Source organism: Vanacampus margaritifer, chromosome 6 (assembly GCF_051991255.1).
Source record: "Vanacampus margaritifer isolate UIUO_Vmar chromosome 6, RoL_Vmar_1.0, whole genome shotgun sequence".
NCBI lineage: Eukaryota > Metazoa > Chordata > Actinopteri > Syngnathiformes > Syngnathidae > Vanacampus > Vanacampus margaritifer.
This window is the reverse complement of record NC_135437.1, coordinates 14,062,748-14,090,717: the sequence shown is the minus strand read 5'-3', so window position 1 is coordinate 14,090,717 and position 27,970 is coordinate 14,062,748. Positions and strand designations below refer to the sequence as shown.

Genomic DNA, 27,970 nt, shown 5'->3' with positions numbered 1-27,970 from the left:
ACCTGTAAGGGAGAAAATGTGAGCTCATTTTGTGATCTTATTTTAGAACATGTATCTGTGTTTTATTTTAACTGAAAAGTACTCAATAAATATTTGGATTTTAAAACGTTTACTCTTAAAAAATAATGTGTCTGATTTTATAGCGTTTTTCTAGACACTCAAAGACTCTTTACAATGGAATGGATACATTATTCATACACTCATTCACATTGTCACGGCCTCCAAAATGGAATGGAACAGTTTATTCCATTTTTCATTTTCACTGTCTGCTTTGGCAACCCCCCGCCGCGTCACTACCCATCCTACCCCAAAGAACACACATCGGGACTTTTTTTTTTATATACATTTTTTATTAGTTATTTTAACCTTATACTCCAGTTTATACATTTATACAGATTACAATAGTTGTCTTACACTAAAAAATGACCCGTCACTCGAAGAAACGGTTTCTCTCTCGTCAGAGCTGCACAAGTCAGTTCAACGTCACGTATTTAAAGACATAAGATCACAAGTCAAAATGTGTGGCACCTTCATTAGGGAGACTGGGGGGTGGTGGGGGGGCTCTACCATTAGTTTAATGTTAATGCTATTTTTGTACATAAGCATGTCATTAAGCCAAGGGTATAAAAATAGCCACTTTTTTTTAATTTTTATCTCTACATATATACATTTAGTATCAATATATTTAGATCATGTTTTCATAAATATGCATTACTCTGAAATACTGAATGAATTTACCAGCAAGTTTTAATGCCACAGAAGCGTACACTAACAAATCAGTTATGATATATGACAAACATTTATTAGCGCGCAGGTTCACTGTTTTTGCAGGAGCAGAAGATAAAGCCTATGAAATGATACAGTTTTTACCCTTATGCCCTTTCTTCTTTTTGGGTTTAGTCCGTTGGCCATAGGGGAGGGGAGACATGCCTGCTACAGGGCTGGGCAAGTCTTCAGTATAGTAGTGTCTAAGTGGCCTTGGCTGAGGGATGGGCTGACCCAGGAAAAAGCCCTCCTCCTCAGAATCCGAAGACGAGGACGAGCATGTGGAGCACCAGTCGTCATCCTCCCCACACAGATCTAAGAACTTACCCATGGCTGAGCCCTGAAGTCTGTAATCTGACATGGTGCCAGATGGTGGGTGTCCATGGAACCCGTGCTCTCTCCTTGGATCATGCGCGTTCCGTCTGCAGTCCATTCCGTAGCCCATTTGGGCCCTCTCTTTTGGCAAAATATTAAGAGCGTTGTCAGAGCGAGTCTTCCGGCTGCGACGCCTTCTGTGATGGTGACGGCTGCGTCCAGAGTGACTTTCCTGGTCCTGCTCCTCAAAATGGAACGCCCTGCGACGAGTTCGTTCGCTCATCGGGGGCTGTCGCACCTGGAGATCGCTGTAGCGGTCTAGCACGTCATCAGAGAATTTCACTTGCTGCTGTCTAGCTTGTGAACGCGTCCGCCTAAGGGCAGGCACATGTGGTTTTGGTATCACCTCTTCTTCAGCAACGTTTTCCTCCACTTCCTGCTCGGATACGAGGCTCTTCAGCGAATTTGTACTCCTGTGTAACATGGAGGAGTTGAGGGTTCCCATGTTACTTGTTTTCTCACAGTCCTCTGTCTCCAGATCGTGGAATCCTTGCATGGAGTATACCAAAGGTCTGTCTTTACCATCACCGTCAACAGAGGTTCCTGAAAAAGAGGAACACATTTTGAAAAATCCGGCACATCATTTGATTACTACATTAATACATAAGAACTGAGCTATGTTGTTGCTCACCAGTAATATTGGAGAGGGCCAGTGAGTCCATAGAGTCTCGGACATTCTGATCCTTCTTCTTGAACTCGTCTGTTATGCACTCCAAAGATCCACCGTACCACTGCGGCTCATCTTCCATGCTTGCGCTAGCTCCTTGGTCGAGCTCAAGCTCTTGAATCTTTCTGCTGCTTGCCGGTCCCGGGTGACTACCGTAGGCTGAGTCCCCGAGCCCGTCTTGTGACTGGGCCCAGTACATGTCAGCCTGGTACTTCTTGCTGGCCAGGCTGCCCCTTCCTTCACCACTACTGCTAGCAGCTTTGAATGATTCCTGTTTTGACTTGGCATCTCTTTCTGCAACCCAAAAATCTGTGGGTCTGGAGTCACCGGCTTGTCTGAAGACCCCGTTTTCACCAAATTTCAATAGCAACTGAGTCATGTAGTCTTCATGTTCTGCCCACTCCTCCTCCTCCTGATCTTCGGGGGCCTCAGTCTCCTCACCACGCCCCCTCCAGAAATGCTCATCAGATAAGTTCAAGTGGGCGAGCTTGTTGGTCATGGTGTCGTCGGGGTTTCCACTAAATCCAGGAAATTTATAGTTGACCGAAGGCGAGAAAAGGAGCGACTGACGGCACTGGTCAGCCGATCGGCTGCTCTTGCCCATGCGCACACTGCGACGTGATTCGCGTGAGCGTGCCGACTGGAAGGCCGAGTCGGATGAGTCGGAAGCGTGCACGTCCTCCCCGAGGCTGCACGCCTTGGAGCAGTAGATACGACCCTGGTGTGGCAGGAAGGGGCAGCCCATGAGGGAGCTCTTACACTGGGCACAGCTGAAACAGCTCTCGGTGGCGTGCCAGTGGAGACCATCGTAGGTCATCTGAGCATTGTCAACACCTGGAAAACAGGGAATTTTTAAGTGGATTACTAATATTACCCAGAGCTTTTCAGTCCTGACGGATGGGTTTTCAGATAAAGGACAGCCTAGCACTCAAGTTTTAAATAGGCTGCACTTCCAGACTTGATCTGAAACGCTAGACTTTTCATCAAGGAGATAAAAGAAAATATTATGCCTTGCCCGAAAGCTTTCAATCATCTTTCTTTACTACATTTTAATCAGTGCTGTGAATCCCCAACTGATTTGTTTCCTTGGCTCGGTTTTAGCATTTTTCAGCATTTAAAACCCTGGAGAACCCACGGGGTCCAATTTGGGCCCTATAAATCCTGCTACTCAAATAACAAAGACCTTTTTTTTTTTTTTTTTTTTTACAAATTTAACTTCAAAAGTCCAGAGTGCCACTTCTGACCCCTGCATGGGGCCATCTAGTGGATGAATATTGCACTTACACGAGCCAGAGTGGTGGTGACAAGATGGCTGGCAACATGCTGTTTTGTTGAGCTGGAAATCAATCCAAACAAAACCATCTTGTCAGCAAACCATCAGATGGTAAAATTGTGTTTTTTTTGTTAATCTATTTCATATCATGTTGCAGAATGCCTAGGAGTATGTTTTATATATATATTTTGATGAATTAGCAACTCTGAGCTAGTTCAAAAAAAAGGGTTAAAATTGAAAAAACATATATTTTGGCGTTCAGTGAACTTATAGCAGTCATTTAATGTATAATTCATAATTTTCCAAAGAAGAAAAGGGTTCTTGGGTTCTCCAGGGTTAAGCAATTTCTGAACATGGTGCCATTTCTTACCAATATGTTCTCCACATGCTTCACAGTACTCTGCGTAAAGAGACTCGAAGCAGCCACAGCAGTAGGGGCGTCCATCTTTCATGATATAACGCTGACCCCCCAGGACGGTCTCGCATTCAAAACAGGCGAAGTGCTTCATGTGCCAGTGACGCCCCTCAGCCTCTGTGCACTCATCAGCAAAGATGATCTGGAAGGCAAATATGCACACTCATACTAAAATCTTGTATGTAAACAGTTCCGATTTCTGGATGTCCCCAGGCGGTACAGTCGGCCTCCACATCGGCACCCGCAGATTTGTTTTTTTCCAGATTCAAAACATACTTTGAATGTTTATCAGCATTTGTTGGACACATTTTTGGGGGTTAAATCCTCCTGCCCGCCCAAATGCATTTCTATGGCTGTTAATTACATCTGTTTTTTTTTAGCTTGCTCTAGGTCCTTGTCCACCGAGAATAGCAGCACTGCAGTCAAATGTACTTATTGTGGCCATAAAGAGAAATAATTATTTCACCTCCAAAACAGGGACATGAAAATTACAGTAGTTAGGTTGTAGAATTGTGGGATTACCTCATCGCATGCTGAGCAACGAGGTTTGAGTAGCTCAGCATGGTGCCTTCCACAGTGGATCTTCCCATTGTGGTAGAAGTAGATCAAATCCACCAGAAGTTCGCTGCATGTGGAGCAAGCAAAGCATGCCGGGTGCCAGCACAAACCGGGGCCCGACCTGGACGCGAACACTGCCATTTCTCCACCGTTGATGTTCTCACCGCACTGCAAATATGCACGCATGATTAGTTCTTCCGCAAATCAATATTCAGAAACTAACTGCCTCTTCTGTTTTCTGGCCACAATGTCATTGGTCACAGCTCATCTAAACTATTCTAACCACTGTGAATAGGAAATCAAATCTATGTAATGTCCAAGGAAAGCTTCGTCAAGGCTATTTTGACATGTTTTATGATCCGCTTGGGAGAGCAATGTTCATTGTTAAATAAGTAGAACACTGTACTGAACCACTCAAGCCGAAAAGACGTTGGCTGCATATTTAGCTTGAACGTCAGGTTCTTATAAATACTGTACATTGTACAGATGCACCAAAGTCTACTTAACTTTACTACGTTACTGCCGTTAAGACTAAGAGTGCATCATCTATCTTTCTTTTTTTTATGATTAGTCTTTAAATGACATTGAATCAGATGCCGACGAACACAATAGTTCAAAGACGTGAGAGTGTTGTGGGTTCGCCTGGAATCTACTCACGTGCTCACAAATGCTGTTGAGACAACTGCGGGGCAGCAGTTTCGGTGCGCCCCTCCCAAGGGCTTCCTTCTTCCTCTGGACACTGAACATATGTAGCTCCTTCTTCTCTTCCTCACTAAGAGACTGGCAGTAACGAATCTGGCAATGAATGAGACCATTCTGAGTTATACATCAGACAATTTGTTCTAATGGGTCAAATGTTGCTGCGGTAATGTTACTTAAGAGTACAAGGTTGTAAATTAAGACTTAGGAGAGGTGAACAAAGGCAACTCTTGACCCTAGCTTGCCCTTCCTACTCCCCTAATACAGTACTTCTCCACCCACGGGCCCTGATTGACAACCGGATTTTTACAACAAGCCCTCTTGATCTTTCCCAAAGACTTAACAAGGGGCAAAGCAGACGTTTACACAAACAAGGGCCTCTGTTTAAAGTGAAATCAAGAAGGCAGGCAACAAAAGAAAAGAACAAGCCGTGTGGGAGCGCGGTGCCACGGCAGTGGCGGTGGCATCACATAAAGCCTCTTTCAATCTGCGTCCCTCTCCCCTGCTGAGCCGTCCTTGTAAAAACCCACCGCTATGACAGGAATCCAGTTTAGGGGGGCGGCGGACCACCAAACAACATTAAAGTATCCAGTCAGAAGTTGCATTGTGCCCACGCTACAAGATGTCTACAAGATGTTGTGACCTCAATCCCACAGCGGGATGTTGACCAGGATGCCAAGGGGGTGACAGAAGAACTGCAGTGGGAGTTGTTTCTAATATTTCAACATACAGGGAGTCCTCGGGTCGTACGCTGGCGATTTAACAAGAATTTCGACTTTGGACACCGCTAAAGTCGATATTTACGGTACATCAAAATACTTTGTAGTTACAGTAATTTTAAATAAACATATTTGTGTGACCCAGAACCAATGTTTCGTGTTTCCGCACGGACATTCATTGCTGACGTACGGCAGAGCGGAGCTAATTCAAACTTAACCACGGAAATGTGACGCGTCTGATGGCGAGCCGACCTGCTCTATGGACGTCCTTTGCTGGAGGTAAAAACACAATTTAAAATAACTTTAAAATACCGTGATTACTGTGGGAAATTAATGAAAAAGAAGGTGCTACAGACGAGGCACGGGCGCCGTAAAGAACGACGTATGTCGCATACGACATAACTCGAGAGGACTTCCTGTATATTGTAAGTGCGTCAACCTACAAGTTTTCAGTTACAAGCTCAGTCACAAGACAAATTGAACTCCTAAGTCAAGGTGTCACTTTATTGGTAAATTCATACTTCTGACAGTCAATCAAACTGAATATTACTGTACTGTAACTGTCGCGCTGATGTTGCAGTCGATAAGTTCTTACCTCATTGTCATGCGGCGGTAGTTGATAGAGTAGCTGCTTGATTCGAAACTTCTCTCCCGGACTGTTTACATACGGAATCTTATCCTCAGGCAGACAGGAGAAGTACAGCTGGACCTAAGGAATTAATTATATATTGGTATTAACAACAAATATGTGCAAATTCTTTGACTCAAACTGAGGCAAAAATATGTTCAATATGAGATGTTGCGAAATGTTGTTTTTTTTTCTTGATACATTATAAATGTCTAAATAGTTCAAATTAAGTTGTTTTTGTTTTTAACATTCATAAGCTTGTCTCTAGGGATAGGACAAAGCAGCCTGTCGCGGTGGCACTTTGACCTTTGTGGCTGACCACTTCGAGAGTAAACTTTATGAGCCAGCCAGATAAAGAGGTGGGATGTGCTGGTCTTATGTGTTTGGGGACTTCCTGCAGCTCGGGCCGTCTAAAGAAGGGGAGCAATGGCAATTTACACTGACAATCAACCTCAACATTGCCCCCATCCCCGTCATAAATTATGCACATTTTGATGCTGCTATTACCCCTCATCCAGCTCCCCGGGGGCTGGGGAATAGGCAGCTATGTGTTTCTTTACCATAATGATGAACTATAATGCACCATTCAAGGCAATGAGTGCAGTAAAGACATTACAGTTGACCCATGCATTAGCCAAACAAAAGTCCCCGACATGTTTGGACTTCTCTTGGTCTGTGAGCCACTTCTCGGGCCCGTTAACCCCTTATTTGTTTCCGTGTGTGGTTGAAAAGGAAAAGCAGGATGAAGTCAGAAAAGGAGAAGAGAGAAACACACAGGCGAGTTTAGAAAATATGCCAAATTACACCGGCTGCCCTCCGGGCTTGACTAACTGCCCTGCTTATGTTTGCGTGTTTGTGGAGGAAAAGGCTTGTTAAACCCCCCCACACCAAATTCCCGATCCTGCTCAACCTACTAAGTCCTCCAAAACAGATCGCTGATAATCACAAGCAGACTTGACCATAGCGCAGTTCATAAATAAAAACTAGACATCCTGCCTGTTAGTGGTTGTAAGGTAGACCAATAAGCCTTAAAGCAAACCTAAATCCACTGCGACGCGACACCGGTGTGTAACTTGCTGAACGCCACTAATGAGGGCACAAGCAGAAACCTGGTGGGAAATTAGAACGAGGTCAACGCTGTTTTTATTCTCCATCAAGAGGATACGTCATTATTCAGGGTGGTAATGTCGGGAAAGATCCAAACAGATACAGTATATGCTGTCGTACTTGTTAATAGAATAACACTCAGTTGATAACAATTCCTTCATGTGTACAGTAAATACCCTTCTGTTTCTCGTCACAATTTAATTTTGGACATTTCTTGACATCATATTATTGTTTTGAAATTGTCTCCTTGAAAAGGTTTGAAAATGATAGTGATTTAGGGTTACCTCAGCCAAAACAACAATAGTGTACCAAATCTTTTTGGTGACTCTGGTGAAAGGTTTCATAGGTTTCGTGTCGTAGTATTTGGACTCCTCGTACAATAGTTTTTGCCACCACGAGTCACTCAAATGATTCATTTGGCACATTTGATTCATTTATATCAGTAATCATATTGTCCTTCTTATGAGACCATCTCCTTGTCTTGTCACAAATCTAACCTTCCAGACCAGGACTAGCACTGGAGTAGCTGATAGGCTCCGACTCCCGATTAAGTCTATAGATTGATGCCTGTTGATAGTAGTCTGGGAAGGAATCAATACCATACTGCTCTTTACATGCAGTTGGATAACATATAGGCAATTATTTTCTTAAGCTCACCTGCTCAGGCCGAAGGCCAGGTGGTACCCAGGCGTACTCCTCCAGTGCGCAGCCGGAGTCGTCATCCGAGGTAGAACTGCGCTGGAAGCCAGACGTCAGTTTGCTGACTTTCTGCTCCATGATCAAGTCTCGCTGGCGTGCCCCGCCTTGATAGCCAGCAGCTGACGCCGCCATTTTCGCACCTGCCAGGCTCATCAGATGCCTTTTTTTTTTTTTTTACTAGACAGGGGACGGAGAAATATTTGTTAGGTCTTGAAATGATAATTTCTTGTTATCACTCCTTCACATCAAGTCATTGAATCAAAACATTGTTTTTCTTTATAGGCACCTTATGGTGTCTAAGGAACCATTTCCTGGTTTGCATTTCATGTCTTGTGTCAGTTTTTTTTCCATGTACCACAAATTAAAAGTGAGAACAAGCCACTAGCTGTGTGCCCTTCTATGTCTCAAGAGAGGCCGCCGCAAGTGACCCGCGCTGGCGTGATCAGTTGAGCCTGGGGTCTGTCTAAACACTGGCCTGACAATGGGACAAGGCCACCATATGGGGAATGTCCGCGAGGCCATTTTCTCTCCCTTCATCTCTCCTTTTGCTGGTGGCTGTTTGTTTTCCAACCTGCTGCAGCCACTGTCTGATCCGTCCTTTCATCTTGCGAACGGACACAGAAATGGCAGACAGGTGAAGCTAGGGAAGAAGGCTCGGCGGATAGTGACAATGTCACAGAGGCAAAATCTGGAAGGGAGATCAAACAGTCACAGTGTTTACTGCATGGGGTGGCCTTGTACACTATTTTTACAAGCACGGCTAGGCTTTGTGGTTGACAATAAATAGATCAATACATCATGTATAAAAGAAACATTGAAGTCTATGTACTTCTGTCTTGGTAGTACAATCTTATGAGATCTACTGGCTGTTCTAATTTTGATCAGGGATGAAGTATAAAAGACTTTTTGGTGCACCTTAATGAAGCTCCACAAAGACACATAAGAGAAGAATGTATGTCCAGTTGTGGCCTTTCTTCAAAGACCAAGCGCCTCTAGCTGAGATCAAATAGGAGTCCGGCCAGCGTCCAGCAACCTGGGCCCTTGAAACCCCCCTTGCCCCCCCCCCCCCCCATATGGCCGGCAAGGGCACCCGAGGCCGCGGCAAGACAGCTGACAAAACCAGACACACTCAAACGCAGCCTATGAACACAGACTAGATCATTTTAGAGGTCTGAATATGCGGAATAGTACACAGGGCGGACTTTTATACAAAATACCAGTGATAGACTTGAATCCATAAACAGCCTGTCAGTTGTTTAGTCCCTGCTTCTCGTTTATGGCGACAGGGTTTTAGATAGCAGCATGCTAGATTCTTCTAGACATGATTAGGCATTTTAAAATAACTTTACCTGTGGTCTGACATTTCTCTCAGGCCTGCTCGGGGGAAAAAAGCATCAGAAGTAAGACTGACCGTGTCAGATGGGCGTTGGCAAAGTTATCCTAAAACGATTTTAATAAAACATTGCAGAAGACTAGTGGCTAATAAATTAGTTGTAATCCCATCCATCCATCCATTTTCTGGACTGCTTATCTTCACTAGGGTCAAATGGAGCCTATCCCACGTGTCTTTGGGCAAGGCTTAATTCTATATAACATGATTTTGTGTCATTGTAAAATGTAAGATTTCGCAAATGACTGGATGTGTAGTCTTGAATGATGAGTTGTCATGTTTGTTAGGTCAATACATTACTTTATCAATCCTCTGGGAAATTCTGGTATCTAGTGTGGCAACAAGTTCACCATCTTTAATGATTGGTTTACCGGTCTTATTGTGAGGCCATTTGACATACGTTATTAAATGATTTACTGAGCTTGGAAGTCAAATCTAACAGAGACTGGCATTATTGCCGTGGTAGAGCTCTGCTGTCTACTGAAGGCTATTGTAGTTGTGGATATGTGACTACATTGTAGCGCTAAATGTCAAGTCAAGCACCTTGGCTTTGACATCTCCCATTAATCACATCTGATATCCGAAACAATAGTGCCTTTGTTGAGGAACTTACTGGGTGCTTGTTCCATCAAGAGCTTGTTTATCTCACTTTTTTTAGTCTTTTTTTTTTTGGTGCTGTGTTATCTCATACATGACATTTAAGGCATGGGCAGATAACCTGTCCTAAAAAAAGGGAAGAAAGACAGTCCCTTGTTCCGCTCGCCTCCATTGACTTGCAAATTAGACCAAAATAACCTGCAAAAATGCAGGCATGCTCGAGAGCAGCGAGCGGGAAGCTAACTATAGGCTTCTCTGGTCACACGTTTGACCATGTGCTTCATTAAGACGTTTGGTTGTTCCATACAGACGAAAACCTGAATCACAGGAATGTCTGGCTTGAAGTTCAAATCGTAAGACAGGATGTTTGGCGTCAGTGTTAGTCAAAGCCCCCCTTCTTTTCTTCTACAAGCACATCTGCTCACATGCTAATTTTTCCATTAGTTTGTCATGCAGCTCATTTCCTCTCACTTTAGCCTCCAATGCTTCCTTGAATGACAGAAGCACTGAGCCAGCTAACTTGGCCATGCTCAGGTTGACTTGCCAACTCACTGACTCATCACTTGTGTCGGCTTTTAAACTTTCCCTCCTCCCGGGTGAACAAGGGGTCTATGTTTTCTGTCATTAGTTTTAAACTCCCACCTTCTCACCCGCGGACCATCATTGAAGCGCCCCCCACCTCATCCCTGAACTGCCACCCTCCACCCACACAAGCCAGACCCCTGCAGTCCTGAATGTTAACAGGCTCTCAGCTCTTTTGTGCTGGTGCTTGTTAACATGGCTTTGGATGCTGCAATCCTGCATATCTGACTGATCTGCCCACATAGGGCATAGCCGCATAGGGAACTAGGGGGGGTTTGGGTGTTAGCCTCTTTGAAGCTAAAACAGTTTGAATGATGGAAACTCATAAAAAATGTGTTATAATACATTAAACAAGTATGTTTTATGTCAGAAAAGTCCTAAAAAGACAATGAACAAAACTCCCATTCAGCTCTTCACCGCATCATGTGTTATCTTTTTTTTTTTACGCTCTAACCACTCACAGGACCTCCTACTATGACGTACCAAGAAATATAGCTGCCTCTGGTGTTTTAAAAGTATTTAGCAACACTCTAAATCCATGTCCTGTGATGTCCAGACACCAGAGCATTGGCCTAACAAGCTTCAGGTGGCTGCGCGGGATAAATAAGCGGCTTCTGGTCTGAATCACTGTCTATATTGATGGACGTGCATACAAGTCAACACAGTGCTCTCAGTCAGTTTGGACCGGCCCGGCCCCTGGCTCAGCAATGCAGCCTCTATTTGACAAAGAAAACTTGTTTTTCTGTTCAAAGATCCAGAGCTCGAGTTTGTCAATTCTGCTTTAGCATCCTACAAGATAGTTCAGCTTTTGGAAAAGAAACCGTTCACGGCAAAAATGTGGCAGCCTGTCAACAAGTTGTGGTTTGTTGCCTTGCTGGGAAAAAGCATTACAAACTTAGAATTCTAAAACAGTTGCATCATTGTGTATACCTGAACATTTTAGAATAATAATCTAAATGGTCTGGCTAGGGGACCAGACAGACTGTTTGGTCTGACCCTTTTTGTGGTCAGAGGAGTGTTTTTCCAAGACCAAATGGAAGGGAGTGTCATCCCCACCAGAGGGACCACCTGCATGTTCCGGACAGGATGAATGAGGACACACATGTTGCCATTTTTTAGTATCCCAGTGGATTCACTTTGGACTAACAAGAACAAGAAACTAGGACCTTTGACATATGCTTGAAGAGACTCCTTGACTTTACAAAGCGGGATCAGCTTGTTTGTTTCTACCCCCTGAATGAGAGTTTCTCTTTTCCCCATCGCCACAACCAAAGCTGAGAATCTCTTGAGATGACACAGTCCTCTGTCATTTCCCAGCTATTCTTACCTCAGTTCAGGTCAACTCTCCCGAGCCAAGCAAGAAAAGTGATCTTATCAGCAGCCTGTCCTAGTTTCTTCTGCAACGCCTCAGCTCTATATGTACTACGCATGATCGTCAACACTCTTAATCCAGAGGACTAGTCAGCAGCCTCCACCAGAGTGGTCGACACAGTTACCGGCACGATGTCACAGCACCAGAGGTATTTGAGAGGTGTGTGTATAGCAGATGGCCATCCCTTGCCCATGTCTCTCCCACTTCCCTAAATCCAACCCCCCCTTAACCTCAGCCCAGCCCCTTCACCGGCAGCCAGTCACAGCAGGGTAACGCTGGGTAATGCCTCTGCTTGACCCACCCCTCGTACTTCAAACGCCGGCTCCCAAATGAGAAAAGCGCCAGTTAATGGTAGGAACCGTGAATCTTAAGTAACATGTCACTGACACAGGGGCTCGTTTAACCTCACTGGCCAATCTCTTACCCGCAGTGGCATTCCTCTTATGCTATAGCAATTCAAAGATGAGGGAAGAGTGGTGAATGATAGTTGGGATTTGATTGATCTCTTCTCAAGTGAGCAACGATGTCAAGGCATTTGCTCGGTACAGCTTTTTAATTATAGGGTTGATTTTCCACCTCCTCATGAACATCAGCATGTCCTATCAAATCAGGGAGGTTTCCCACGTTACCTACCGAAACTGACTGAATCAGTGCTAATGTCTTGAGTCATACAAAATGCTGAGTTAATCGTTGGTACACAACATCTGTATCACATAAACTGTAAAAGTCTTAATTTAAATTAAAGACAACGTACTGTCCGCCATAGATGGAAACTAGCATTGTGCTAAATCTGGTGCAGCCATCTTCTTAATGTTAATGTCACTGTCCTTTTAATAAACTAAACTCAAGCTCATCTACTTGTAGTTTTTTAGGATACGGTCCTCATCAAACGAGCTGCTGATTGACCAATAATCCTGTGGTTGGTTTTATTGCGTCCGAAGGCATGGAAGCGTACCTTTGAGACGTAAAAAGAGACTGTACATACCTGCCCATCCAGTGAAACTCCCCAGGGAGTTTGCAGCTGACCTCTGCCTCTCCTTCACCTCTGAAGGAATGTCACAACATGAGGCTCTTCCTGTTGCCTCAGAAAACAAAAGTGACTGTTTCAAGTCAATCTTTGGACAGTTACACCTTTCTGTGTTGTGCTTTGTAGATTGTGTTAAGAAAAAAGGAAGAAGCTGTTTATTTTAGTGGCAGCTTTGTGTTAGCCACAAAATATTGAAAAAAGGTACATAGGTTGACATTCATTTAAGATTTAAATGGAGACTGTGAAGTTAGTCTTCTAACATAACTTCAAAGATCCACCCACCATCATGTATTACTGTCGTTACTACTACTGAGATTCTGATGGCTACATTGCTCATCATTCATGTTTTTATCAATTACTTCTATTGGCAGTTTTTTGTGTCATAAATATAATGAGCTAAATCAGTTTGAGCCACAGACTGCACGTCAGGCTGAACTCTGTGTATGATTGACAGCGTCTCCTTGGCTGTCTTTCCAGCCCTTTTTGCCTTCACCCACTTTTCATATTCAGATTAAAATTTGTGGGCGGTGGATGAGAGCTGTCAATTTTCTGTCCAAAGGAAGCTTGCGTTAAAAAAACAAAACAAAAAAACTACATATGTATCTATTGTAGGACATGTCAATTCATCGTCAGTGAGCATTTTGGGACTTCTCTCTTTGATTGCTAAATATGCTTTAGCCACGATTGTACTGTAGCTACAAAGCCATTGCAGCAGCCAAGGCCAGGAAGGACAGGCTAGCCTTTCACGACGGCTTTAGTGCTCATCCCAAACACTGAACCCCCTGCTCCATTAGCACATCTTTAAGGGGCCGGGCAGCACAGCATCCTGCCTTGAATGGCATGTTAAATCCAAGGAAACAGCCTTCATAGTAGCTGCTACCAAAGTTGGATTTGTGTGAGGCTGTAAACTTTATTAATAATCTCAGGCAGGGGGTGACCTAGAAAAATCTGATGCCGTAATCAAACAGATATTACTATGTATTTTTGAGTAAAAACGCCTTGATGTAATACTGAGCTAATATCACCCAGTCCTAAAATGTGCTTACGCTTACAACATACTTGGCTTCGTTATAACTACGCAGATGGATGGATGGATAGAGTAGCTCAATAGATAGATGGATGGTTGGATATAGTAGCTAAATAGCTAGCTGGATGGATGGATAGCTAGATGACAGCTAGCTAGACAATTAGATGGATAGCCAGTTAGATACAAATACAAGTTAATGTAACTAACATTAAAAACCAAGGAGCTGTCTGTCTGTGAAAAATGGATTTCAAAAATGAAGATTCCCAAATGAAATAATGGAAATAAAACTCAGTGTTTGAAAATAAACATCCTTAGCTATCAAGTATACAAGAAAGTTAGCCACCTGCAAGTTGTACGTGATAGAATATTGATTGAAAGTAAAGATGGCGAAAAACAGCCTTTTAGCTTACCTTTCTGTTCACATGTTACAGTTGCTGGGAGGTTTTTATGGTTTGGAATTGCATGGCCAAATCAAATCCTCTCACAGTCGGTATATGGCCCATAGCTTCCCCAACTCGTGATCCAAAGCGTAAGCATCTACTGAGCACCCGGAATTTCATGCTTAGATACTGCGCCATTGTCAGAGGTACAAACACAGTTCAAGGTTCACCTCAGATCGTTGAATAATATAAAGTCATGCATCCCTGACCCGTGACCTTTTGAGAGCACCAGATGACCAATAAATCTATCGCCTCGGGGCTTTACGGCCCATTCCCCGGTCATAGCCACAACGACCTGAACGGCACCTCACACCTGGTCTGCACCTTCTCACCGGTGTAAAAAAAAAAAAAAAAGCTAGCGGCAAGGTAGCCCATGACCAGCATGCCCTGAGAAGGACAGGACAAGAGGAAGGCGATCATCATCCAAAGGAACACCCCACGATAAAGCCGCATTTTTCTCTGGTCCAAACACGTCCTTCACGAGAGGAAAGCATCAAGTCGGAGGAATCCCATAGACGGGGACAGCAGCAAGAGTTCAAGCCTAATGTAATCTATTCAAACAAGTCAAATTAAAGTCCCAAGACATGTCGTAAATCCATGCCGGCAGAGGGGCAAAGGGAAGGTCAGTCTTTAACTCGCCGTCATTGAGGACCCCGCTGAAGAATGCCTCTCACTTGTGTGTGAGCCACCTTATAAAAAGTAGGCATTCTCCAGGTTTAAATGACTGGCCAACGGGTATTAGCAGGACACAGGCCCGACAAAAGCCCCGGTTATAAAGGCCAATAAAAGCCTATCACTCTACTGTAACAACAATCCTTTTTACGCCTCGAAAGAGGCAGGAAAAGGTCAACTGGTGGGGCAGCCAGCGTCTTGATATTGACTTAGCTGGTTTGCGGCCGCCAAACTCAGGTCAGACTGGAGGCTTGTTAGCCCCCTAACCCTGGCGTAACCCCTGCTTTTACTGTTTCACTGCGACACGCCGCAGACAGCTGACTTTTCCATCCCGGCTCTTTTCTGCCACGGTGTATTTATTGGAACTCAAGAAAAATAATGTCACAGGGACCTAGTGGGGATAACGCTGTTATTTTTTCTGGAAAATGTCTTAAAAGGGGCAAGGGTTACATTACAAGCTATGAGAAACCGCTTTCAAGTGTGATGCAGTGCAGTTGTACACCACCACAATAATAAACGTTACAGGAAAACATTTAGGGTATGTAGTGGGACAATAATAATCCATGATTATATGTTATGTACAGTGGAATTGAGTGATGATTAATCGTGTCACATCCAGCCATTCACAAGGACCTTAAAAAAAACAGATTTTTAGCTTCTTTTGTTTTTAAACAACTAGCTTAAACTACCATGACTTAGCCAAATACTATAGCGACAAATGCAACAAGGACTGTTACTATCTAGCCCCCCACCTTTGCCCTCTTATATTTTAATATTTCTATTTAAACTCTACGCTCCTAATGTAAATATAGCTCTATTATTATGATCTAACATTATAGTCCATATCTCTTACAATAACCATTAATATGACTGTTCTGTAACTTACAACAAATCTATTGTGATTTTACATTTCCTTAGTACACGCTGCATATTTTATTGCTATTATTTCAATAATACAACGTTTATTCTGTGGCTCATATGACAACACAATGCGCTATACTTCACTGTTTACATTACAAGTGCATGCTGAGAGTTGGCATCTTACTGTACAGCATATGGACTTGCCGTAGTATATATTTTTTTTAACGCTACATATTATGTAGGTTGTTGTGCTTGAAGTTTTTATGAGACTATAATATTCATCCAAACAGAGACCCGGTGCACTGTTTTGCCAAGCATATTCTATTGGATGCTTCTAGCAAGCATGGACATCCTTTACTTTTCCATCTCGCTCTGATTTTGCTTTGGTTTACAGAAAAGTGAGATAAAAAAAAAAAATGCTGTCTTAACTGTCACACACTTTGTTGTTTTATGGATTATTAGTTTGTTTAGGAGACAGATTTAGTCTATACCAGTGGTGTCCAAACTGTGGTTTGAGGGCTACACTGCTTGTGCCGTTTGCCTGTCTTGGCCCAACACCCCTTACTACTACTACTACATTAATTTTATATAGAGCATTTCAAAGTTTTTAAAACCACCAAGAAACCGAAAACTAAAACAGTCACATTTTGATTCATATTGCCTTTGCTCCATTTTCTGCTTTGAGTCAAGGTCATCTGAGTACAGATTGCTTTTGTTTTGGTTCTGATTGTGGAGATTTAGAGACTTCTGCTTCTTGAATTCTACAGATCCTAGTAGGATACCGGGCTGCTGGCATCTAAAAATACTTGACTTTTGACTTCGTCAACAAGCTTTGGTTTAGCATTTTAGCATAAATGAGCTAACGTGAACAATTTATTTGACATCCTTTATTTTTTTGTGTGCGAAGCCCTTGGAAGAAGAAAATCGGTTTAATCCTCTACATCTCAAACTCCAGTCCTCCAGGGTCGCAGTCCTGCATTTTTTTGCATGGTTATATTAAAGCAGCATGCTGACATGCTTCTGATAATCATCTTCTGGATGACAGTGGTGTCCGTTGTCCTAATAAGGATGTCACAATGTCCAAACATCACGATGCGATATTATCACAATAAGTGGGGAGGTTGGCGATATAAAAAAGGTCACAATATTGTAAAAAAAAATCTCATACTAAAAAAATAAAAAAACACTTAATAGCTTAACTCAACTTAATATTGAGGCACTTACTTGCTATTCCACGCACACATTGAGTTCCTCCACATATTGACTCGGTTCACAAACATATTACGTTCCCCTTCATCTGACCATTAGTGTAGATTTTAAACATAAAAGGGCCAGAACATGCTTTGTGAAAATTAAACTGCACTAAAAAACTAGCCACCAGAGGGTGCTAGAACTGCACAAATGGAAATCAACCTGACTTTTTTTTTTTAACAGATGAGCTGCTTTTAATATCGTGACATGACGACGACAATATTGTGGCAATTTTAATATCGCGATTTCACCACATTGCCGTTATCGTTACATCCCTAGCTCCTAGTGGGCAAATACGGTGATGTCATTCCATAAAACTCAATTTGGGATCCGGCACGCCACTTGTCTCCACCCCTCATCTTCTATCCATCGGCCTCGCCAAACGTTGCAGGGACGCCCGATCAGCAGCGCTCGTATTTCACCCTCAATTTGACACCCTCTCACCTAGTTGTAAAAGTGGGACCTCATTGTGGAACAATGGGAAGTGGAGCAGCAGAGCTCCCGGGGGGCTGTTAACGGGAGGAAGCCCCCTTTATTTGAGGACACTATAACTCAACAAAAGCCTGTGGCTGTCTGATGACTCTGACACTGCGCACTCGCGCCGACAAAAGCTCTGGATGAGCAAAGGGGCAAGCCCTGTCATGTGTGGTCTCCCTGGACAAACTTGGCGAGCTGGAGTAGGAAAGTGTGCGCTTTATTGTATTGACTGTCAAGATGTTGACAATGAGCAGGAAATAGTTTGTCCTACCTGCGCGTAAAAGTTTGACCGCGGCTGTAAAAAAGTCAACCCTTCAACATCTGGGGCTTCTCTCTGAAGGTGAACATCCTTCTCTTCACATGGCGAAAAATCCATCCCCACGGAGGGCAATGAGCGACTCTTAGTAGGAAGAGAAGACATCCTCGGGACACACGTGGAAGCGTTTTCAGACCCCAAAACGGTGTGGCTTCAAAAGACCCCCCCCCCCCCCCACCCCCGCAGAATCCAGCGATGGTCTATAACAGTTAAGGGCTTCTCAGTCGGGATCCCACTAATGATTAACATTCCTGGAGAAAGCGCTCGGCTGCAGTCCTTTTTTTTGCAGCGTTCTAATTAAGCACATGCTCCAGCGCTGCTGCACACTGGGAAGGAACTGGACTGCACTTCAAAACGAACATGCTTGCCCTCATTTTCATTCACTTCCAGAGGATATAGGTTAGAAACTGGAAAAAATTACAACTATAAAGCAAACTAAGCTCAAAACTTGTACGTTGAGAAGCAAAATAGTTCTTGCTTGTATTATTGAACTGGTACAAGATGAGTTGATTGCAATTGAGTTGAGTGATTTGTAGCATATTCCAGGAGTATGCAGCAGAAAAACTTAACGCGGTTTTAACAAGTTCAGTCTTAATCTACTTGTACATCAGAAGATTTGGAAAAGACCCTTGGAAAGCTATCATCTCACACCTGCTCACATTTTAAGACAAGTTATAGAGTTTCTGTCACATCGTCGTAAAGGCCAAAAGACTTTAGGATAAGACTGATCTAAAACAGCTGAGATGATCTTAACACTAAACGATCGAGATGACGGGAGCGCTGTGTTACTCCAGTAAAACTCATAGAAACTTACACCAAACTCGAAAATCGTTTGTGTGTAAGCCGAGATGCGGAACTTTGAGCAGTGTACAGTCACTCAAACGTGTTGTGTGGTTATAATGAGGCCAGTTGAATGAAGCAGCAATTCCCAACCAGGATTCCAAGATCTTCATTACGGACACAGGAAATGATCCAGTTTCACTTGATTTGTCCAAAATTGTTATTTATGAACCGCAAATGCAGTATGTTCATCTATCCACGCCAGCGATGTATAGTGACAGGCAGAACAATTAAATGCTCTTCCACTAGATGACAGAAGGTACGATGGCTTCCTGCCGAGTAGAACAACATTCAATCCATTCACCAGATTTCACAAAAGTAAAATGAGATACGATCATCATAATCGCAGTATTTATGATTACTCCCAAACCCCCATAGTGGTGTGAGATTTATCAAATGTAAAATAGGTGCCTTACCTCAATAAAGGCTGGGAAACACTTCATAAAAATTCTAATGTATGGCGGCATGTTTCCTTTCATGACTTTTCAAATGAAGATGAGCCGGTGCATACCTCAGCGTACAGATAAACGTGCCCATCCCCACCTTCTCATATAAAGTGCACTGACGTGTGGAATATCTGTCCTGAGATATGAAGAAGAAAAAGAATGATCTCAATAATGAATGAATATGAGGCATAGTAAAACATAATGGAGCCTGTAAGGTCGAACACAGAGGGGGGGGGCTTACAAGAAGTCTTCAGTTTACAACACTACTGTACAATTTGCAATGAACTACTTTGTGCAGTGGCGTAAGAATATCACAGCACAAGAAGACACAATCAGTTATCACCAAACTTACTGTTTATCATTAGATTTTTAAAATATTGACAGCCAAGAAGTTATTTTTAATACAATAGTTTACTACAATTTTGACTTCGCTACTCGCCTTAGCATACGTAAGTGATAAACTCTCTCAATCAAACAGTATTTCATTCATGTAAAATTAATTTTTAAATAAATAAATGTGTTCACGCTTCCTAAGGAAAATAACATAGGAAGGCTCTATAGTGCTCGTGCATGCATGAGAGTCTGCTGTAATCAGGTTTTGTGAAAACCAGTCCAAAGTTCTCATGAGGCCCTTCTGTAATGTTCCAGGCATGAGGTCATTACCGTGTGTGTGTGTGTGTTTTAAAAGGAAATGGAAAAACGGACGTAACTGGTGGCCTTATCACTTTTACAGTAAGGATGCCAGGCCTACTGGGCACTCTATGAAAGAAACTACCCTATTAGACATCATCATTGTGTGTGTGTGTTTTTTTAGTGAAGGCCAAAAATCATTCAACACTGGCAACCTTCCAATCATCAATGATAAGCCACACTCTAAAAACAGTTGGGTCAAAAATAACCCAACTATGGGTAAAAAAAAAATGGACCGATCCTTGACTTGGGTCTATTTGAACCAACTTTGAGTCAAGAAATCGGTCTTTTAGTGTAAAACAACTCAAAAAATATTGGACGACATTGTTCTCCCTTTTTTTTTTTGTATGTGTTTGTGCGTGCGTGCGTGTAATAAAAAAAAAATCTCATACCGTTCACCTAAACCGAACACTTCAAAATCCAGCCAGAGTCGTGGGGCCGCCAGGAGACCCGAAGAGAGACCAAAGAAAAGAAAGAAAAGCGAAGCCCAGCACCGACCAGACACCACCCACCGGGCGGGCCACTAACCAGAGTCCTTCACCAACCCCAGAGACATCTAAATTCCAACAAATCAGGGAGACCTCAAGGGCCCGAAGGAGAAACTGAGGAAAAGTAGAAAGGACAGACGAAGCAGAGTGAGATCCACAGACACCCGCCTCCACCGATTCAATGACCTGAGGGAGAAACAGATTGTGTCTGAGTTTCGATAGATGCTGGTGTGGTGGATCTGGCATGCATGAAAATCTCCACCAAAGAGGGGAGCCGTCGACCCCCGCCAGGACAGAGCAAGCGCAACACCTCAGGGCCCCCCAGGCCGCGGCCGCGCCAAAGGACGACCCCCGGGCCCCCTGCCACCGGCCGGAGAGCAAACCCAGGAGCAGGAGCGCCCCCCACCCCAACGCGGCCCGCGCCCCCCACCCAACGCAGCAGAACGGGGCACTGCAGGCCCACCAGGCACCCCACGGGCCCACAACCCCCGCTCCCCCCACGACCTTCCCCCCGCCCCCCATCCACCCCAACCCAGCCCCAACCGCCCCCAGGTCCCCAAATCCCCAGACGCACCCCCACCACCACCCCCCCAACCAAGCCGCCCCCGACCCCCAGACCCCGGGGACACACCGCACCCAGGCATCGGCGCCGAAGAGGGGCCGGGCAGCGGAGCGGAGAGGGCATCCGCGCCAACCCCACCCCCCACCACTCGGAGGGACGGAACACCAGGGACAGAAGGGGAGATGGGGGCACCGGAGGACGGGCGGCACCCCCGAACCCCAGGCCCAGCGGGGAGAGGCCCCGGTCGTCACCCCAACGATCTAAGTGAAAAACTAACCCTGTTACTGAGTTCGCCAGCTCGCCGACTGGCGAACTCTACCCCTAAACCGTGAGTGTGACCCCACCCAGTGTATATACATAAGTGTGTGTGTGTGGTGCATTAAAATTGGAGGCAGGTGAACCGGAGCAGAGGGAAATGATATCCCCATGCTCCGATCCACCCGCCTCCCAGGCATGTCAATGAGCGAGGTTTTTTTTTTTAATCCAAATGTTTTTAGAGTGTAGACACAAAAAAATTAAAATAAATCAAGTTTACTAATTTGATTTTTTTTTTTTTCAAAACTTTGTTCACCATGAATGTAAACCACTGTGTAATAGCTCAATTGAAATATGAAAAAAAGAAAGAAATGGGAACTACAAATAACAATTGATATATGATCGGGCTTGTGGCTGTGTTCAGAATATCCAATCACATTCAGACCCATGTTAAATGGGAGCCAGCACACACCTGCCACTATTTAAAGTGTCTCCAATTAATCCTGAATAAAGTTCAGTTGTTCTAGTAGGCTTTTCTTGACATCATACCTTCCCTTGCATCGCATCAGTCTGCCAAGAGGGCCACAGCAACATTTCAGGAGGAATTTCTGGCAAGTACTGGCTGTTCAGTATATGTGACAAAAAGCTCCTGTCTTCTTCATGTGTCTGGCTAATGGGTTGGGAATCAAGATGGAAGCCTTATCTATACTAACTATAAATAAAAAAACAATCTCAGTAAGAAGCAGATTTCCACGACAGAGAAGTTGATATAGAGAGCTCTTTTATGTTCTTTTGGTCTATTATTAGAATGTATTTTCTAGTTAAATATAGCATTGTGTGATTTGGCAAAGCAATCTTGTGTTGCCCTCGATAAGAAAAAGCAATAAATTGCTGGTTTGAGAAAAAAAGATGTCCTGGCAGGAAATCACTTTGTTGCCGGTCCATTATTAAACCCCGCCGATCTTTTTTTTCTTATCGGCCGTGCCCACTGACTCCACCCCTGCGCCGCCGTGGGCCGGGGGGATCAAGAGGAAGGGTCCACAGGAAGGGTTGGGATGAGGGTGTTTGTGAGCATGTTTTGCATAATTTCAGGACGGGGGTCCGGAAAGGTTTTGCTGAATCCCCTGCTTGCTGAATGTTTTTCCCTTGAATGACTAGACTGTATCTGACCATGTTTGCTTCTTACCAGGAATGAACATTCAAAGAAACAGGAAAATAACTCATTTCCATTTCTACTCAACTTAGCTCATCTTTATTTATAGAGCACTTTAAAAATAACCACAGCTGCATACAAAGTGATATACATAAAGTAAAAATCCGACATCATTCCAAAGTAACGAAAAAAAGCTTGATCCACTCTGAGCCGCAGTTTAGTCCTCGGTACCTTCGGTAATGTCTGGTTCACTGACCTGAGGCACCGGCCAGGTGCGTAGAGGTAAGGTGAGGCGAGACCATTTAAAGAGTTCAAGACAAATAAAATAATCTTAAAATGAACTCTAAACATTTTAGACCAACTGGAGACACTTCAAGGGGGGCTGGCTGGCTCCAAAATAAAGTACATGACAGTAATCAAGCCGTACCGAGATGCAACAAAGGTATGGATTACCCTTGCTAAGTGCTGTTGTGAAAGGAGAGGCATTACTAGGCTTTAGTTGCATAAGATTAAAAAAATCGATTCAGCAACGGAACCAATTTACCGGTCCTATTTAAAACCCAAATTTGAGACTGTTTGCTTTAGATAAGACGCCAGGTGGCCCAGGTCAGCAGGGTGAGATGTACTAGCTTAGCGGGACATAGATCTGACAATCATCTCCATAGCAGGGAAAGGAAATACCGTGCTTTCTTAAAATGCAACACAGGGGCAGCAAATAAAATGAAAATGAAGGGGTAGCAAAACTGAACCCTGTGGAACACCATACTCTCTAAAAACAGTTGGGTCAAAAAATTTAACCCAAAAAGTTAGGTCAAATTAAATTAAAAACCCAGAAAGCAAACAGGTTGTTTTGTGGGTTATTAATTTGACCCAACTTTTTGGGTTAATTGAATAACCCAACGTTTGGGCTAACTCAATCGGAGTTATTTAAAAATTGGGTCAAATGAATAGTCCACAAAACAACACATTTTTTTGTGTTGTTTTGTGGGTTGTTCATTTAATTTGACCCAGCCTTTTGGTAATTGAATAACCTGATTGAGTTGGGTCAAAAATGAATCTTAGGTTATATAAGTTGGTTAACTCAAATTAAATTGCTCAAGATATCTTTAAGAGACATCCGATAATGCATATTTTATTGAAAGGGGGGGGGGGGGAGTCATGACGACATCAATTGTGCATTCATTGATAAAGCTAATGCATTGGCGATAATGAGACGCGTGTGCGGCAAGGACCACTTTCATCAACGCGGTGGTCTGATAGTTAGCGCCGCAATTACAACGTGCGGTAAGCGTCGGGTCCCCCCAGTCTCGCTAACATCATTCTGCAGAGCTACGCGCCTGCAAGCGCTAAATCACTAACTACTTTTAATCACTGCAGTGCAGTGGGAGTAAATGCTTCCCATCTGGATGCAATGTGTGCAGGCAGATGCTGGAGGAACTTGTGTCCGACCGCGGCGAGCCCGCGCTTGAACCGTATCCCCAATTAATTCAGTGTCCTTGCAGCCGATAAAATTTGCTGTTATTTTGCAGACCCCAAACTATAGCTCGAGGACCCCCCAGAGGCCCCTCGACCCCAGATTGAGAACCACCTGTTTACAGTTCTCAGTTTTTGCTGCGTGCCAAATCGAACCCACACCCCCTCTTCCTCGTGCTTGCTCCCGCGGGGCCTGCTGAAACAAACTGGTCCCAGTGTGAGGTATAAAAGGCTGCCAAAGTGTTTGGCTTACAGACAATTTATGGGAATTGGGGGAGGCCAGGATGATTCGTTCTACTTTTTAAATCAACATGCGGGACACTGCCAGTCCGTGGACGTTCACTCCATGTCCAATCCAAAAGCAACCGTGACACATACGCATGCATGTTTATGTCCGCCGTTGGTATTGGGCTTGCGACGCATTGTTAAAGTCCACCAGTGGAGGCGTGGAAGCTGCCTTACAAGGTGCTGCGACGAAAAGCAGAGCTGGCAGCTTTGCCCCTGTACTAAACGCTACCACAACTTAGCCCCATGTGCTAAACATTTATTTGACAGGGCTCCTAAACATCACTGCTCTTGTGCACTGTCACCTGATAAACTGCATAACAGTGCTACCTCAATTTATGAGTTGAAGTTGTAACTCAGCTGATTTGTTTAGTCATGAGCAAAAATTAGAATTTGACTTGAAAACAAAACATTAAACAAAGAAAATTACACAAAGTGTATTTAGCCAAACACCAACAACATCGTCTGACAGAAGTAGGCTAGCTTAATGCTAACACACAGTGCAAAACGCCATAGACAGGCTATTATAACTCCTTCAACCATCTTCAATCATGATGCACAAACGGTTTAAATCTTTCATTTCTGTTTAATTATTTTTTTCTTACCAAAGACAAGTTTCAATATTTTGGGGAAAGGTATTAGTGACATTTCCATTCATTTTAATGGGAATTTTAGATAGGAGTGTTCTGCGTTATGAATGTAATAATGGAACGAGTTAAACTCATATCTAATATTACAATACAGTGGAACAACATCTGACGTCGTTTATATTTGGAATTCAACAACCCCCCACCCCCAAAAAATCCCCGTTAAGTTTGAACCAGTGTCATGCTCGACATCACGTGAGACCTCAGTTCAGCAAGCATAAAAGTAGTGAGAGCTAGATTTTGGGGAATAGCTGATGATTAATGCCAAGGGCTACCCACTTTCATACGCACTTCTGAATAAACAAATTTGCTAACATTACCCCATTGCCTTGAATTATCTAATTTATTATATTTATTTAAGTGAAGTGAAATGCTCAAAAACAGCTACTTTAAAAAATAGCCCTCACATTTAATAATTGCTTTTGGATGTGGATAATTTGGCTCTGGAACTAGTATTTGTATTTCCAGATTACCTAGGAAGGTGAATGATTTCTCCCAGAATAAATTAAAAAAAAAAAAACTCTAAATATCATATATACAGCCAAGAAGAAATTAAGAAATGTTTGCTCAAAACTTCCACACCAACTGTCGGCCACTTTGTTTCTATTCATGGCACCTTTAATTCCCTTGAGGTTACTTTTGGTCTATAAATATCTAACAATATCTACAGCCACGTTCATTCTAATTTGGGAGAATAGTTTAAAGTTGAGTGTGTGCAGAATGGGCAGTTAACAATAGGATTGTTAGTCTGGATGTAGGTGTTTCCAGGAGGACTGTTGTAACTGTTACACAGCGGAAGCATGTGTATGATTGACGTGCTTGTAGAATCAAAGTGAGAGAGCAAACACAAAGGCTCTAACCGTCCATTTCATATAGTTGGAATACAGAACAGAATGAAACCATATATACGTCTTTATTGGAGGTGGATAATAGTTCCGTGTGTATTTCAAGCAACCTCCCATGTGACCACTAGGTGACACCATCACCTTGCTCGTGTGCTCGCTTCCGAGTTTGTCAGTCCCTCTCACTTATTAAACGTTTCAAAACAACTGCAACAATCACATAGTCATTCAGATACATTGGCCCAATGCTTTCATCAGCGTGCTACGGTTATTAATCCCACTTCCACCATAATACCTCAAATAACCCCCACTACCGCGTGTCCAAAACAAACACCTCATCCAGGGCCTCTCAACTCGAAAGTGCTCTGGGATCGGTGACATCATCACCTGTGACCGTAGCAACCGAGGCTGGCTGACTTTTGCTATGCGCAAGACTTTAATGAGGTTTACCGCACTCTTCATTCCTTGGAAAAGTAAATTTTTGCTCGAACGTTCTTTGTGGGTGACGTTCTCCTTTGAGATGAGGAGGGAGTTTTAATTGTAAACCTACTGGTCACAACATTAGGTACGCCTGTACACTACAGTCCAAATCTCATAAAAACGCCTTTGCAATTGCAATTACAGCTTAGTTGATATTGTTACAGTGTTTAAAAAACAAAACACTCTATGTGATGTTAATATGAATATACCACAATTGTAAACATCAAGTATAGTGATAAAGTTAGTATATTAAACTGAAAAAAGTACCATATAAATAGATAAGATACCCAAAATATTAAAATAATTTCATAGTTTACTATTGAATACGGTGGTACTTATTGGATCTAAATTGTTAACTTTGCTTCATGTTATTTTTTTGTTTTTTCGTTGTTGTTTTTTTGACTGGCGAACATGAAGAGCAAAGTGTGGCCCAGGGTCCAAATTTTTGTTGATTGGTGCATTTTAAATAAGAACATTTAAAAACATACTAAAATAAGAAATTTTAGATATACTTTAAAATATATATTACATATTTAGATATATTATATATTTATAATTAAATTAATTCTAACCAAATTACAATACAATGAAAGCATTTTTTTTCCTCAATAAAATAATCTAGGTATATTTAACATATTTTACATACAAATATTGTCCTTTTTTTCTCATCTAGGAATGATCAGGACCAAATCCATCCTAGTAAAAAACATATAGTTAAACACTGCTCTACAGCACCTGTGTCAAACTGAAGGCCCACGGGCCAGATGTGGCCTTCTTCCTCATTGTATGGGGCCTGCAAAGGCAAAAAATGTTCTTCATTTTTAATAACATTGAGATATTGCAAGCAATTTTTGCTATCAATCACCCTTTGAAAAATAGTTGATCAAACTTTTTTTTTTTAACAGGCTTCTGATTTCAAAACTTGCTATCCATTAATTTGTTGTGTATCTGTAATAAATTGAGACATGCATTTATATGGGGTTTTTAAGTCATATAATGGCGCTCCGAGGAAAGTCATAATGTGGCCTATCAATTATGTTCCATCAGATGACCAAAATATTAGGAACAGCTTTCAGTATGATACTGCAGTTCGACACCCCTGAAATCCACAACCACCATTTAAAAAAACAAAAACAAATTTGCTAATCTTCTTTTAAATCATGTGGGTGTCTGCTGACATACATTGTGGCCGTCTGTGCTCATGCACTTCTCCACACACATTTCCAGAGTGACTTCTCATCTATTGCCACCTCTCCTCCGTGTGCGCGCGCGCGCGCGTGTGCATTCCTCTTCACACAATTCCACGGCGCCCTTTTGACATCCACCCAGTGGCGCGCAGGCAGCGGCGGAGCAGTTGTCACCCAAGTGACAGGCGACAGCTGAGTCCATACATCTGGAGCCCCGTGGGGGCAGGGAGGGGGCGGGGGTCCGTGCACACTCCCACACCACCCTGACTGTTTATTTTTTGTGAGTTTACTTTTTCCAAATGGGCCTCCAAGGGCAGGGAAAGTGAAACGAGTCTCCTGCTGCTGCATGGTGTCGGTGCGTAAAAGCGCACCGGTGGAGGAATTGAGTGGAAAATGTATCTGGTCCTCTTAATGTAATAATATGTGTATTGTTAAAAGTTACAACCGATCTAAAACACACGATGAAGTGTTTGCTTGCAACAAATGACCGTCAAAGGTAAAAGCGTCTCCTCCACTCACCTCCAAATCGCTCAGTGGTGCCAATCGCGAGTATCCAAATCCAATAGTCCCGAAAAACCGATCCGCACAGCGTCTCATCGGTGTGTGAATGATGAAGGATCCAAAAAAAACTGAGGCGGGTCGCTCATTAGGCGAGTATGCAGACCCCCCACCCAACCCCACGGCCGAGCGCGCTGTCACAACATC

The 27,970-nt window shown here is 43.2% G+C and overlaps 1 protein-coding gene across 3 annotated transcripts; it reads right to left on the bottom strand.

Moving 5' to 3' along the window:
* Positions 1-346: 346 nt before the first annotated feature.
* Positions 347-27,970, bottom strand: prickle1a (prickle homolog 1a). Of its 3 annotated transcripts, none has more exons than XM_077569330.1 (8): positions 27,785-27,970; positions 7,864-8,082; positions 6,067-6,180; positions 4,711-4,848; positions 4,018-4,221; positions 3,451-3,637; positions 1,772-2,641; positions 347-1,683 (listed from the first exon to the last, which is right to left on the bottom strand). In XM_077569330.1, exons 2-8 carry the CDS (start codon positions 8,056-8,058, stop codon positions 848-850), a joined length of 2,544 nt encoding a protein of 847 aa, XP_077425456.1. In that variant the 5' UTR covers positions 8,059-8,082; positions 27,785-27,970; the 3' UTR covers positions 347-847. The 3 variants fall into 3 exon arrangements, with proteins under 3 accessions (XP_077425456.1, XP_077425458.1, XP_077425457.1); XM_077569332.1 differs by lacking the exon at positions 27,785-27,970 and adding an exon at positions 8,821-8,930 and having other exon boundaries at positions 7,864-8,593; XM_077569331.1 differs by lacking the exon at positions 27,785-27,970 and having other exon boundaries at positions 7,864-8,935.